Here is a 14709-nt window from a genome sequence, read left to right on the forward strand (position 1 = left end):
ATTTCATTTTTACACACACAAAAATACACAAAAATTCTATAATATCTACGTAGAAATTATCTACGTAGGTAAATATTACAAATAAATAACACATTCAGAATATGAATTTAACTATAATTATTATTTATAATTGTTGTCGGTTTTAGTCATTGAATAGTATTCAGTATTTGTTACAACGACTGAGGACATTTTTAATATTGATGAACAAAATATATGTTCCCGTTATGCATAGAGAACTTTTTATTTTTATATTTTATAATTTCCATTCGAACTAGAACTTTTATTTTCCAGAACTTTTACATTATCAGTTCTCATGGGAACTTATAATGTGAGAACATTTTTACAAAAGTTTCACCGTCCATGTTTCAAATAGAACCTATTGAAAAGTTCCAGAACTCTTTCGAACCCTGAATAAAAGTGATTCATTAGACCGTGAAAATGAATATCCACAATCGGACCACGAGAAGCAGAAATGAATCATCAGATACTGTCAATGAAAATGAAGATTTTGTCGTTTACATAAAAGAAGGAAAAGAGTGCGAGTTAAATAAACAGGAGAATATATAAAAATGCATGTCTTTTCTTAAATGACTTGTTCTTTTCAAAACCAAATCATTTTGACCTCCCCTCCCCCCACCCAATAGAAGTATATAGGTATACGTTAATTGTGGATAGTTCTAGTGTTAAAGAAAACTGATCATTACCGTAACTTTTCGCATACTCTAACGATGTTCTGCGCATATGTATTAAAATAATTTGTATTTACTAAATGATTAATAAAATCTTAACTACCACAAAAGAAACTTTAAGAAAAGAAAAAGTATTTGATACGCTACATAAACCTACATAAATCTACATAAACCTATAAAAAGCGAGATAGGTAAAGCCATAACGCTACCATTCGATTTCTTTGATAATGAAATAGTATCGCACAATGTGTGTCAGCATAATAAAGCATATAAAAATTCGCAAGACCTAATCATCATTCCCCCGCATGGGGAACACGGTATATTTACAACACGGTTTCTTTCAAACGTGGTTAGAAACTCCTAAAATTCAACATTTTATCCTGAAAAGCTCACAGGAAGGCATAAACTTAGCCGAGCAATAAGAATTCTATTTTGTGAATACGGGTCCTTCTACTAAAAGCAACGCAAAATTCAAAAGGGAACTTCGAAAATGTTCAGCCCTATACCTGCTACGAGATTTATGAAAATCTGCCAAGGAAAAGGAAGCAAACGGAAATACCAATTTCTTAAAAAAAATGCAGAACATAGAAATTTAGATGTTGCGGAAGAAAGCTCAGAAGACAAAAATATTTTGCAATAAAGTTTGTTTAAGTGTAGTTAGCATTATTTAACATTAATGTATAATACGTTTGATCAGTCGTTGATATTTTTAATAAACACATTTGTGATACTTGTGAATCCAAAATAGTGTATTTTTTGTTAGTTTTTGGAAGCCAACCCTGTGTTTTTGTATCACTTCTTAGCCGCGTATAACACGATTTCGCATAACACCAAACTGTTTAAGAACCTGACCACCGTATTATACGAAGGTCGCCTGTATTTCAAGCGTTTAAACAATATGCTCCCCAGTTATTGGAGTCTACCGACAGGGTGAAATTGAAATGCTTCCACGCAAAGCCATATCGAGGAGCACGCGGGACGATTTCTGGCACAGGCGCAACGATAGTTCCCCAGCGTCTGAATGGAAACCGGTTAAATAAAAAATCTGGAAGGATAGATTCCTCGCGAGCCCGGCGAAAAAATAAAAAGGAGAAAGGGGAATCAGAAGAACCGACAACGCCGTTGTGTCCCTTTTCGAGCACGTCCTCAATCAAAGCTAGAGATGTTCATCAAAGTGACGTTAAGCCGGGCGAGTCAAAGAGCGTTGTTCGCGTTAGCTCGAAGCCGTGGAGACGACAGAAACGAGTCGTCGCCGAGCGAAAGATAGGGTGGAAGAGCGGAGCTGAAAGTTCTGCAGTAATACCTGCAGGAAAGTGGCCGCGAAAAGGACGCTGCACCGAGAAAAACGATTGCCAAGAGAGGCGTATATGGTAATGCGAAATAGCCGGCATTATCTCGTCGTAAATCACGTAAAAAGAGGTTTGAAATCTGGAGGCACTATCTTCCGGGCGATTACAAATGCCTTTCTTCTCGTTGCTCCATTCACCAGAGCGCTCCCAGTGTCGCGTGAGAATTATTCGAAATTCCAGTTTCGTTTTTCATTAACGTAAATAACATTAATCACGCCCGTGAAGATAAAACGTGGCCGAAATCTGCACGGTGCACTTGAACACCTCTGAAAGTAATTTCATTTCTTACCCTAGCGTTAATAATATTTTAATTGAATGTTAGGAATTAAGAATTGCACTTGGATTTGATCAAATTTTAATGCTGCTTGTGTGGGTGGTTGTAGTTATTTGGGACTGAATTTAATTTAGTTCTTTCAGTTAATTGATAAGGGATTTGGTGGAGTTTTCTGAGGCTAGTGGGATATTTAAATGTAGGTAGGTACTGGAGGGATAAAATATCGTCGCTGGCATTTTCAGGAGAAAGTGTAACTGTGGTGTTGCATGACCAGGGGACGTAACACTTATCGAGCATTCTTTTATCATTCTTCATGAATATTTCTGTCGTAAGTTTACAAGCTACGAGCGGAATTTTCACTGCAAACCTCTGATTCTACACAGTCATTATGTCCTGTATTATTAATAGAAACTGATGGTTTAACAATTCATATTCTATTAATGGAACCTTGTGTAGTAGTGTGTTAGATAAATCTGCTTTTATAAACGCCCCTTGAGTAATAGAATAATCGCATCAGCTTATTAAGCTTCATATTCATCATACGCTGTCCATATAATATGAAAGTGACAAAAGATTCACTTAAATTATAATCCAACGAATAAATGTGCATAAATAAATTAGTAGCTGCATACGAGAGAGATATCCAGAGAAATAAACGAGGGAACCCTGTTTTATGACATCCCTTTCTATGTAAGGATGTTTCGTAATAAATGTTACAACAAACAAGATAGTGTTTCTGTATGAAAAAATAAGTAGGATATGGGGAACAAATTTGTTCTTGCCAGGCTCTCTTATCCAAGGGAATCAATGTTGCACAGTGGTCTGGTGCGTGTACACCTCAGTAAAAATTAGCAGAATTTTGTCAATAAATATGATACAACTATGAAATGAATCATATGAAGGGGACTTTATTTTCGAGTAAATTAATATTCTTACAAGGAACGTTCGGCAACTGAGAAATATCGTCGATGTATTTCCCGCCGAGGAATTCCCATCCCATGATTTACACATGTCTGTTTTCACTTTCATATTTTCTGGACAGCACCAAAGGTAGGTACTGTTCGAGTGCCTCCGAATGTTTACTGGGGATGAATTAAGCAAAACATTCTCGGCAGTAGCAATCGTTCAGGAAGGCCTGACTGACTTGAAGAGGCGTTTTTCAGAAACTTGCGTCACTCAAAGCGATAAAAAGCATATACTGGTTTGTCTCTAAAGAAGATGACGGTTCGGGACGTAGAGAAGAACTGGAGGGGATAGCGATCACCTTATTTCGAGCCAGGAACATCATCCTTCTTTCGAAACACTACCGTAGTGGGACACTTTAATTATTGTCGTTATGGCTTCTTATTCACTGAATGGCGATAATCGAAAGTCTTAATACTCGTACGACTTACCCAGCGAAAAACATGAGGAGGAACCAGGAACCAGGGACAGCTACCACCAGTATCGCATCCTCCGCGTGCCTGTTACCAGCGAGACGGCACGGAATGCACGCGAGTATGAGGAGGTTGCTGATCACGAATACGAGCTTGGCAGGCTCGTGACTCTGAAAGGAAAATTTACAGGCAAAACGTCAAAGCTGCCAGTTATTCTTGCACCCTTCGCAAAACTTCCGCAAAGGAATCGATATTCACAGTGTTTCGTAACATGTGAGCATTAGTTCAGGGATAAAGGTTCAAAGAAGTATAGAAAAGAAGTTTATGTAAAATTTTTCCCTTGTTCAGCTGACCTTGCTCCCAATTTAGAAGCACTTTTGTGTTCCAATTTTTCTCATTTCAAACTGAGAAAGTAGAATTGATTTAACAACTGACAACTATTGAGTAGGAAGATGGGGGAAAATATATCGTTGATCGATCATTAACAAATAGTAGAAAATGAAATGGTTGATTCTACGTACGTGACAAAATGAGACGCAGATCATGAGTAACAAAATTGCGGTGGAGATTTCGTGTTTTAGTTATTAATGTTTAACCCTCGACCGGCCCTCGAAAGCATTCTCCGAGCACCCCCGAATGTTTAATCGTGGCTTAAACACCATTGTTTATCGTAACTTAAATAACCAGCGGCCGTAGCCGTGATGGAAAACACCGGTTCTCGTTAGATCACCGAAGTTAAGATTCACGGGGCGGTGTACTGGGGAAAGATGGGAGAGACCACCTTTCACCCGGAGCGCTGCTGCTGCTGAAACCCCAAGGAGAGAGGAGAGAAAAAAGAATGGGACTTATATAGTTCGTTGGGCAATATAAGCAAAAATAAGCTTGAAACGCCATCCAGCTTAAAACGCAAGAAAAACAATAAAACATAAAATATAACTTAAATAAGGCTTTCTGTACTCATAACGTACAGATGCATGTCCTGCACAAATCCTTCTGTTCTACTGTGGTCCCAAGTCGATCAAAAAGTGACATTTTCCTTTGCCAATTGTGACATTTACAGCGTTTACAGTTTACAGAGTAGCCAATCCCTTTTAAGTAACCATAGCTCATATACGTTTTAGCGGTAGTGTACGTAGCGCGGAATTTCGGTTTCACAGGAACGTGTCGCGTCAACTGACAATACGATTGACTTAATTGGCCACCCGATGTCTTTCGCGTGACATCGTTTTTAATTGCTCCACACGCACCGGCGACGAACTCCATCGCCGTCGGTTACGGTGAATGCAATCTCGCTTAATAACTCACAGTATATACATACGTAAATTACGTTGTCCTAATTATATCGTACACTCGATGTCTGCACTATCGACCGAACTCTGTGGGGAGGTGCAGGAGGGGTAATTACGAATTATGGATTCTCTCTTACGAGAATGCTCAACGTGTACAATGATTTACGAGCAATTCTCTCGTTACTGGCAAATTAATTCTCGGACAATGAAACCCTTAAAGATGAACGGTATGGAGAGCGTTCTATGAATTCCACTATTTAACGTTAAAACGATGCAAATAAAGGGCCGCGCCGAATTTTGTTTCCAATTGCTGGCGAAACATATTGCGGTAAAATGTTTTGGGTAAAAATTCTGGTTATGCAGGGTGTTTCTTAACATGTTGGATCCACTTCAGTAGTGACGAGGGGGACACAAAAACAATGAGAGAAAACAGTTCGTTCAAACATGCGTTCTATTTGACCTTGTTTCCGATTTACCTATAGCCATGTTTGTACTCCAATAATTCGTTTCTTTTTACCCCTTAAGCAATCAATTGAGCGACCTTAGTGTGGAAGTCTCACATTTGATGTCGTACGTCGCATCTGGTATACGCGCGATGATGCATTACCACATTTTAATCACATTTATTATATTTTTTTAGAAAATCTGTAATACAACGACTGCAGGCTTGCTATCAGGGTGAAGGTGGCCATTTCGAACACTTAAAAAATTGCTATAAATCGAGAACAAGATCAATTAGGGCATACGTTTGTATAAACTTTTTTCATTATTTTTGTGTCCCTCATCCACCACTGAAATGAATACTACATGATAAGAAACACACTGTATATGACTGATGCTTTGACGAATTAGTATCTGAGGGCTAATTGGAAGGGTGAGTCAAATAATAAGTAATAAGTGCAAGTAAAAACACGGTTGGCTAGTGAATACCTATATAAATGGCACAGTACACTTTTGTAGTCTGTAATTCAAATGCAATTTCCTTTTGCATTTTTGTTTCTCGCATATTATGCACAGGTCGACTGTCGAAGGTAGAAATATTCTTATAATGTCAGCGCAAGTTGTTTCTGTACCAGCGGCGTATTCTGCGTGATAGCAGGTTTTGTGCTTCTATTCCACGAACCGTCCTAGGATTTTTAGAAATTAGATGGGGGTAAGTAACGGGTTAAGGGATCCTTAATCAAGCAAATGTGGTATACGACTGTGCAAGTGTCCCAGTTTATGATGTAGACCGCAGTAAATTAATTTCCGAGGTGCTAAGTCCTTCATGGCCCCCGCACGCTTAACCCAATTGTACTCTGTGTCTTACGTTATACTCCACCCTCGTGAATCTTGATAGAAAATTTGCTTTCAACGAATACGCGTCAACTCTAAACATTTATTAGACACAAATGTGACAGAAAATATATTATGTGTCCTTTCCTAGCACCTCCCACATTACTAGTGGTTGTTCACACATTACTGAAAATATTTATTGCACCGCCCACAAATCTACGTAGTGTGCACATCTTTCAATGCCAACCTGATTGTTGGGACATAAAGTAGATACTAATCACTGTATTAATCATATTTTCCCAGCGCTAATATTAAATGAGACGTAAGTAATAACATATTGTATATCGAATTAGTATAGTAAATATTGGGAGTGCAATACTGAAAAGATAAATGTACTACAAGTACCTACTCTCCTTAAATTTATCAAAAACTTGGTGCATGCACTTCGTACAATACCTCCAGACATAACTGAATTAATTTGTGCAGCAGCAGACTTCGAAACCCTCGCGTTGCTTAATTCCGTAGCGTAATCGGAGTTTCGTGCAGCCCGCTAGGGAAAAAAGCCCATCCGATCCAGGAACACGGTGTTTTCGTGCCGAAAGATCGCGTTCCTTCGTTACCACTCGTGATCATTCGTTACAGTTCACTAGCCGTCGGTTTTGCTCAACCTCTGGTGCTCGTGCCACGATTCAAAAGATTCGAAATTGCTCCCGTCTTTCCCTCTCTGCCAGCGTAGCCAGATATCGGCCAGTTATCGTGAGCCGCGGAACAACGGGGAATTTCGCGATCGTATCCTGCACGGACGGGCCGATAGAATAGAGATGTGCAGTATGGAACAAGATCCGAACGTACCAGCTGTTTCAGAAACGATAGGAAGCCGATGTTGATGATTTCGCCGCCTAGTTGCGCCAGAATATAACCCAGTACACCTATCACGGTGACGCACTCCGATATCGTGCGGCCAACTTCCGTGATCTCTTCCGGCCATTTCAGGAGAGCTGCGTCCACGTTGGCGGGCCTCAGGTACACGGCCAGTGACAGGGACGTCAGGTGAAACGCCAGGATGATCAGTCGCTTTAGGAACTGTAACTTTCATGGGGAAAAGAACAGAGTCTTCTTAACCCTTCAACCACGAGCGACGTATGCACATAGCACCCGACCTAATCACTCCACGAGTCGCCGCCAGGCGTACATACGCGGACCAAAAATCGTGGTACAAGTGAGATGATGTAGATTCTATGGCTCCAAATAGGTCGGAATGATAGAATCAATTTTTGTCGTGCGAACCTGTATTTGCGAGAGAAATGACTTTGAAAATCTATCGAATACGCATGCTCCTAAAGATAGGCTCTCACTACGCCTCGTCTCGACGCAACTTCTTTTCGCACTCACATCTAGGCGCGCGTCGCCTCGTTTTATCTCGAAATTTGAGGCTATTATTCGAGGTGGCCCCATCTGATTCCGAAGTTAAAAATGATAGCAATCGATTCGTCTTGGCGAGATCTTTCGGGCCAGTAGTCACACTACAGAGTTAACATTGTCCTTTCCTTATGCACTCATAAAATGGTCAGAGGAATATCGTTTCACCTGTTTGTATCACGAGGAATTATGAGCTGACCGTTTGCATCACGATTTACAGAACAGCCTTTATAAAATGGTAATTACTGTTTTAAGTGTTTCATATTCTCGACTATCTACAGAACTGTCCTAATGTTGTGTTACCGTCGAATGGGCTTCGTGATTAATTATACGAAAACCGTGCTAATCTCTGTGTACAATATCACAGCGTAATTGGTCATTTGACGCTTGTATGCGGTTTAAACGTTGTCGTGATTAGAGCTGTAAGTGGGATATGTCATGGATACTCTGCTATTATTATGATCTCATGTACTACGCGAATATGTATAGGAAGTTCCATCGACCATGGTACCTACTCATTTTTCGCGAGACCATTCATATTCGACGCATCGTTACACTATCTGCTGTTTCAGTTTGAAACGGAACGTGGGAATAAATTTTTTAAAGCTCCCTTAAGCGGACAATCTCATGTAACAGTCCCGAAAATAACTGATATTTAGATTTTGATGCTGAAACAAATTTAAAAATAACAAAAATTTCACGAACACTTTTCTTTGCAGTAAAAAGATTAAAGTCGTTCCAAGTATTCTGAAATTGAACTGTATGACTTTTTTACAACATCGTTGGAAGTATTAAGATAAATGCTACGAGCGCGAGAAGTACCACTTTCATTCATGTTTATGTAATGCCTTCGTTCAAATTTAATGCAAAATTTACGTCATTACTTAAGATGGCGTTACTGAAGCTATACTCTGCTGAAATCACTATTTGTCAGTTGACTGTGAAGTATTAAAGTTTTGGTAAATTTTGGAAACAACGTAAACACGAATATCACATAAGTATAGAGGTGTTTGTAGCATAATATCTACTGAAATAAATTTTGTTTATTGCTTTTTGAATGTTCAATGTGTAATAACTTCTAGTAACAGTGAATTGCTGTATTTATCTCCGATTAATTTCCGTTTGTGAGGATATCTACTGGTCATTGTGTATTGAACACGCCCGGAGAACATTTACAATCCTGAAGAATAAATAACTACAACTTTCAGAACAATAAATCTGAACAGTCTGATAATTAATATTCATGACTTTGCACCTGAGAAAATACAAATTTGTGTTGCAGAAGAATATACAATTCGAGCAGTCACCTACACAAACTATTTTTTTTTCTCACTCTTACGTATAAAAGTAATTGTTAAATTTACTTCGATATTACTTATAAAAATATAAAAGGAAAATCATATAATTCGCTTTCTAAAAGTCAAGGTAAAATTGATTTTTTCACGAAGAAGCAGTGTAGGTAAATCAAAAGTTTTGTTATTTTACTATTATATGTTGTTCGTTCAAAATAAATGCAGTTTTAGTTATACATAACTCCCTGTTTATTATATTTTATCGAATCCCTAAAAAATCGGACAGGGTGTTATCACATACATACATGACTACTGTTTCATCTGCACGTATATGTACATATACAGAGTGTATTATAATATGTGGAACCCACTTTGACGAAAAACAGGAGACACAAAACAATGAAAAAGTTCATATGTTCTAAAAAAAAGTTCTAAAATGTGGCGGTGCGCTGTCATAGATAAACCATATACGACGTATGACATCACGTGGGAGTTTTTAAAAAAATAATTGATTAACTTAATTGATTACGTAAGAAATTCATATAAATTTGAGCTGTTAACTAAAGCTGTAAATATTCGAATAATTCGAATAATTTCGAATACGAATAGTTTATTCGAATAATGTGAATATTCGAATAATTCGGAGTATTCGATTACTTAGAATATTCGAATAATTAAGAGTATTCGAATAGTTAAAATTTTCGAATACTTAGAATATTCGTAATAGCCCTACTCTGAATCTCCTACTAAAAAACATGTGCCAATTACAAACAGATATACAAACAGTTTAGTAGAATCAATTGCACTACCTATCGCCGTTTGCCATTACGAAATATTGAAATATAAAAATAGCTGCAACTCCACATCGAGGTCTTTCTGTATTCTCTGTCCACCATTCAAGTGGGTCCCACATATTATGATACGCCCTGTATAGGTGCTCTAGAAAAGGAGAAACATTGAACCCGATTTCCTCTCTAATTTTTTAGCACAATTAGAACGAAATATGTGACCAGAGTCTCTTTACTTCGCGCACTGTGTGATTTTTAAAATAAATGAATGGCACATTCAAAACCATCTCCTATTGACTCGCCTGGAAGGCTCTCGGACGCGCTCTCGCAATTGCAATCAATTCGAGCAAACACGACATCGACGGCCATCGTTCTCAGATCATTCAGAGATCACCGATACCACGGTGCATATCGATGTAAATCGAAATAAATCGCCGGTTTATTCAGGCTCGCAGGGAACCCCTATCATCGCCACTCGATCGTACAAGCGTGACGGCCGACGACAATCGCTCCAAGTCACTGGAGGTCTACTCGACGTCACTCAGTAATCACAGGAATAATTTGAAATGCGCGCGCATTGATAAGCATTGCGCGACCAAATTTTTTTTCGTCTGCCCTCTTACCCAGCGGCTCGCGAACAATTAGGACGGCTGACGTATGTCAATTATTATTACACGCGTATATACTTGATATTTTCAACGCAAGAAAAAGAGTCAATACACGAGGCTGAGTACGTTGAGTACATATTTGATATTTGTTCATCGGGCTTGGTTTAACGCAGATTGCTTCCCATTGAGTGAATCGCATTGGTCAACGTGACTCGCTCTGTCACGTCACCTGAGGTAACGAAACGATGGTTCACGATGATTATTATGTTACTGGGGATATCTTTTGTGTCGGATTTTGTAATGCTTAGGGAACTCTAAAGATAATTGTTATCGAGAAATAATTTTAACTAATAAAATGATGCATGAAATTAGTGTGTTCATTAGAAACTGGAGAACGAATTATTTCGTTCAACATTATTAAGAAAAAATGCGTAAGTCGATTCTATGTAGTGGACAATATTTTAAATTTAAATAATCTGTCCTTGTCAATCTAATAAACGTCACATTACGAAGTTTTATGTTGATAATAGATTATACAGAATTATTGCCAGAAACAGATATTTTGAGCTGAAGACTTTTCTTCCTCTTTTATGTTTTTATACAATCTTGTGATCCTTAGAATTCAAATGGCTTTTATTGCAAAATATAATATTACAATAAATTTTTGGAGTATCTTTTTGACCAGCTCTAACACTCTAACTGTTTATTTCTGTAAACAGTACTTATGGTTTCCGTCTCGCTACGCAGCCATTATCATGATGTCGGCTAAGCACTCTTTGTGGTATTTCATAAGGAATGGTTTCTTCAGAAAACTGTTCAAGCATTGTATTCAGTTCAACAGCGTTGATTCTATGACCTTTTTTACTTTTCGAGCTAAGAGACGTTCTTTCGATGCATTCAATGCCTCTTTTTGCTGCAAATGCATTTGTTGTCGACAGCCCTACTATTTTAATATATTCTTACGATGTTTTTTAAGGTACTAAAGGGCCTTTTTTTTCATTTTCACAATTTCTCTATCATTAGCGCCACTGTTTCGATGGAAAATTACATATAAAACATACTTTCAACTTTCATACTTACGTCTTCAGTGTATATTATCGCTAATACTGAATTTTGCAATAGAAATTTATTTTTCAAAATATTCACAAATAGTTACCTATTTTTCGGCTCAACAAGGCGCAATCCCTCCTTAAGGAGTATAAAGTCTTCCCAATATTAAAGGACATGTGATGCGCATACTAACAAATTCCGTTCATTCGTTATCATAGAATCTACGATCTGCGCTAATAATTTTGTAAAATCAAAAGGGCTGAAGAGTGTTAAATTCCATCTATTTCGTTCTTTACTTACCTCTTGTATAAAACAATCTCGTTTTAGTCTTCTATTCTATGAGCACAGAGTATAAACAATGTGTTCCAGAAATCAAAATTTGGAAAAATAAATTGTTTAAGCTTTGATGTCAAATTGCTTTATGAAGCTTCTACTTGGACCAATAATTTAGCGACTCACTATATTGTTCCTAAAATTTTGTTGCAACTTGCGAAGTTTCCCGACATTTTTCCCCCCAGAAAATAATCTGCTTCCTTTTCTTCGCTTCCTCCCCCCTAATCGCAGAAACAAACATGGGATATCGAGCAAGAAACTACTAAAAACATTTTAAAATAGCAGCGAGGCGATAGCAGCACCGCCTGTGTCAGCCAATGATCTACAGTACGGTGAAGTCCATTGCACATGCTAATTATGTATGAGGTACTGATATCGCAGAACACTCCGTCATAATGTGCCTGCTAATCTGCTCGAACGGAAAGTCCTCTGCGAGTCACAGATTGATCCACGCCCGAGGCATTATTTGTCCTTCAAACGGGCAACCGGGGGTTCAATTTTTAACGGAACGGATACTCCAACATTTCCAGGCGGGCGGAGAGCGCGGCTGCACGACTGAGGTAAAGCCGTGAAAAATGTCCCGTGAAGAAACGAGCGAGAATATTGTCACGTGGACGCACTTACCCGTGCGAAGGTCTTCCATTTTTCCTCGAGTAATCGCTGAATAATACCACCGTCCAGCATGTCCAAGTGCTCCTCCTTCGTACCGTTCAGAATGATAAATAGCGCGGAGTTCCAGTCTGAAATAGAAATTCGGAGAGGACCATTTGCGGTTAATGGAACATCACTTTAGGGTTCTCTCGGCCGCGATAATTATGGGTTTTGCATTAGCGCCGTGTGCGTGTATATATGTACACACATATATCAGATGCACCAGCTCCTGCTCACCCCTCGAGCCTGCTTTTTCTGCAGCCGCGCCACGTGCGGTGCTAAACTTTCCTGCATGTAAAGATAAAAGTTTATGTTACTTTCGCGCGCGAAGAATTCAACGGGCACTCGTTAATCTCGCGGCCGAACTCGCAGCCTGAGCTTCCGAAAGTCAGCTAATGGTAGTTCGATGCCGCGTTTGAATTTCAGCGCGCCCATAAATGCGAGTACTAGGCTGTTAGAAAGTGTTAGTAATGTATAAGCGGGGTGGAACTTGGAGAGTTGTGCCTTGCTTTCGCGTAGAGGACAATTACGCGAGTTAAAGAGTTGAACGCCGCGTGAGCGCGTGTGAGTGTGCTGTGGCGCTTTTCGTCGACTCCTAACGCTTTAGAAAATAATTTAGTCTGCGAGAGTGCTCTGTCGTTTTTCTTGCACATTCGTTATGGCGTAGTAACGCGAACAAATAGGGACATATCGCCTAATCTGGCATTGCTTGTCATTCTGTGGACAGTTAATCTATCTTATTTATATACAAGGTGAACCGCGTAACGTGACCACCTTCATTATTTTCGTTGTTAGTGCATCGATCAAAATTTCGTTTCTGTTATAGATAATATTGTTTCGAAGAACCTTCAAGGTGATGACGTTAGATTCTTCTATATGTTTTTTTAAATAATTTTTCAAGGGCACCTTCAACTTTTCCATGCATAGGGGAGAGTAGGGTAAAGCGGAACATCAATGTTTCTCATAGATGAGAGCTGCGAATGAGTTGGTATTAGGGCTGGGAGTATTTGTCGAATTTTTCTCAATTATTTGGCGAATATAATTCGAATATCCAAGTATTCAAATACTATTCGAATATTTATGTATTTGAATACTATTCGAATATTTATGTATTTGAATACTGATGTATTTGAATAATATGGTGTGAATTATAAATCAAGTTCTTTAGGTTCATTTGTCAGGTTAATTCGACAGTTGTGTGGCCCCAGTTACCACCAACAAAACACTTTATACATCGCGGAATCACTAAAAATGGACATTCCCCGTTTTTCCCTTTACCCTTCACTTCTGAGTTTCCCCTGTTTCACTTTGATTTTTATACCCCCTCCCTGCTTCTGTACATCTCTGATTAATGATTACCTTAAACCCAATCTTTTTCACAGTATCGCACGAATAACGTGTCGATCTATCAAGCCTATAGCACGTTTCTCCTCCTTCTCACAGTAGCGACTCTCTAATTGTTTGAGCATTATATTCGTTCGTCGCCAAACAGAAGCTTCTGTCGCATAGAGTACAACGGTTTGGAAATTTTGGGTAGGTGACAAATATCGCACAACGGGCCAATGAACCTTAAACCGTGTCACCGGTATTGATTATCGAAGTTTGTTCAGCTGGCTTCGCCATGAAATATTAAGGGTTCGTTTGGAAAGTTTCTCAAAGTTGCGACATGCATCGATCGATTCTCTTTTTCCGAGGCCTGCAGAGGCTGCAGACCCTGCCGCGTCAAATTCCTTAGCGACGGTCCACGGAGTCGATCACGTTCTCAGACTCTTTAATTACTCGACGACCTAAGGGAAGCTGCTTTCACGGCAGCTTAAAGCGTCAGGGAAGTTCCGAGTTCCATTGGATGTTTTCAAGGAAACGTTTTAACGGTCGGTGCGTCTCTTGTCAATCTCCGCCCTTCTCTCTTTGGTCTGCGGCGCCATTGATAGGAAACCCTCGCCCCCCCCCCGCTCTCGCAGCTCTCGGCCGGGAAATTGAATTTCAGATGTGCAAGCAAAATTGCAACGAATATCCGCGTTCTCGTCGAACCATCGAAACTTCCATTCAGTTTGCATATACCTTCTCGAACGACCGAACCGTTGACCGAAGCTTTTCCATCGAATTCAACGTAATTATTTAGCGAGACATCGAAACGCCAATTATTATGCTCAATGAATAGGATATTTAATGCGTAGCGATACCGTGCATATTAATTTGATAGCTACTTTGATGTTGGGCCGGATAGTTTGAAGGCTATTGCGAAAGCGATCAATTCGATATGTTTCGCTTCTGTCAGATTCAATGGTCATTTGTGGCTGGTATCAATAATTATAT

At 39.1% G+C, this 14709-nt stretch overlaps 1 protein-coding gene across 1 annotated transcript in view; it reads right to left on the reverse strand.

Annotated features, from left to right (window-relative positions):
* Nucleotides 1-14709, reverse strand: part of Iav (transient receptor potential cation channel subfamily V iav) — a 60889-nt gene that overhangs the window by 33451 nt on the left and 12729 nt on the right. The window contains exons 3-5 of the mRNA XM_076808285.1: nucleotides 12367-12482; nucleotides 7105-7341; nucleotides 3707-3858 (exon numbers count right to left, since the gene is read on the reverse strand). Of these exons, the coding sequence (XP_076664400.1) occupies nucleotides 3707-3858; nucleotides 7105-7341; nucleotides 12367-12482 (505 nt within the window). The remainder of the gene's footprint in view (nucleotides 1-3706; nucleotides 3859-7104; nucleotides 7342-12366; nucleotides 12483-14709) is intronic.

The sequence above is a fragment of the Andrena cerasifolii genome, chromosome 3 (assembly GCF_050908995.1).
Source record: "Andrena cerasifolii isolate SP2316 chromosome 3, iyAndCera1_principal, whole genome shotgun sequence".
Taxonomy (NCBI): Eukaryota; Metazoa; Arthropoda; class Insecta; order Hymenoptera; family Andrenidae; genus Andrena; species Andrena cerasifolii.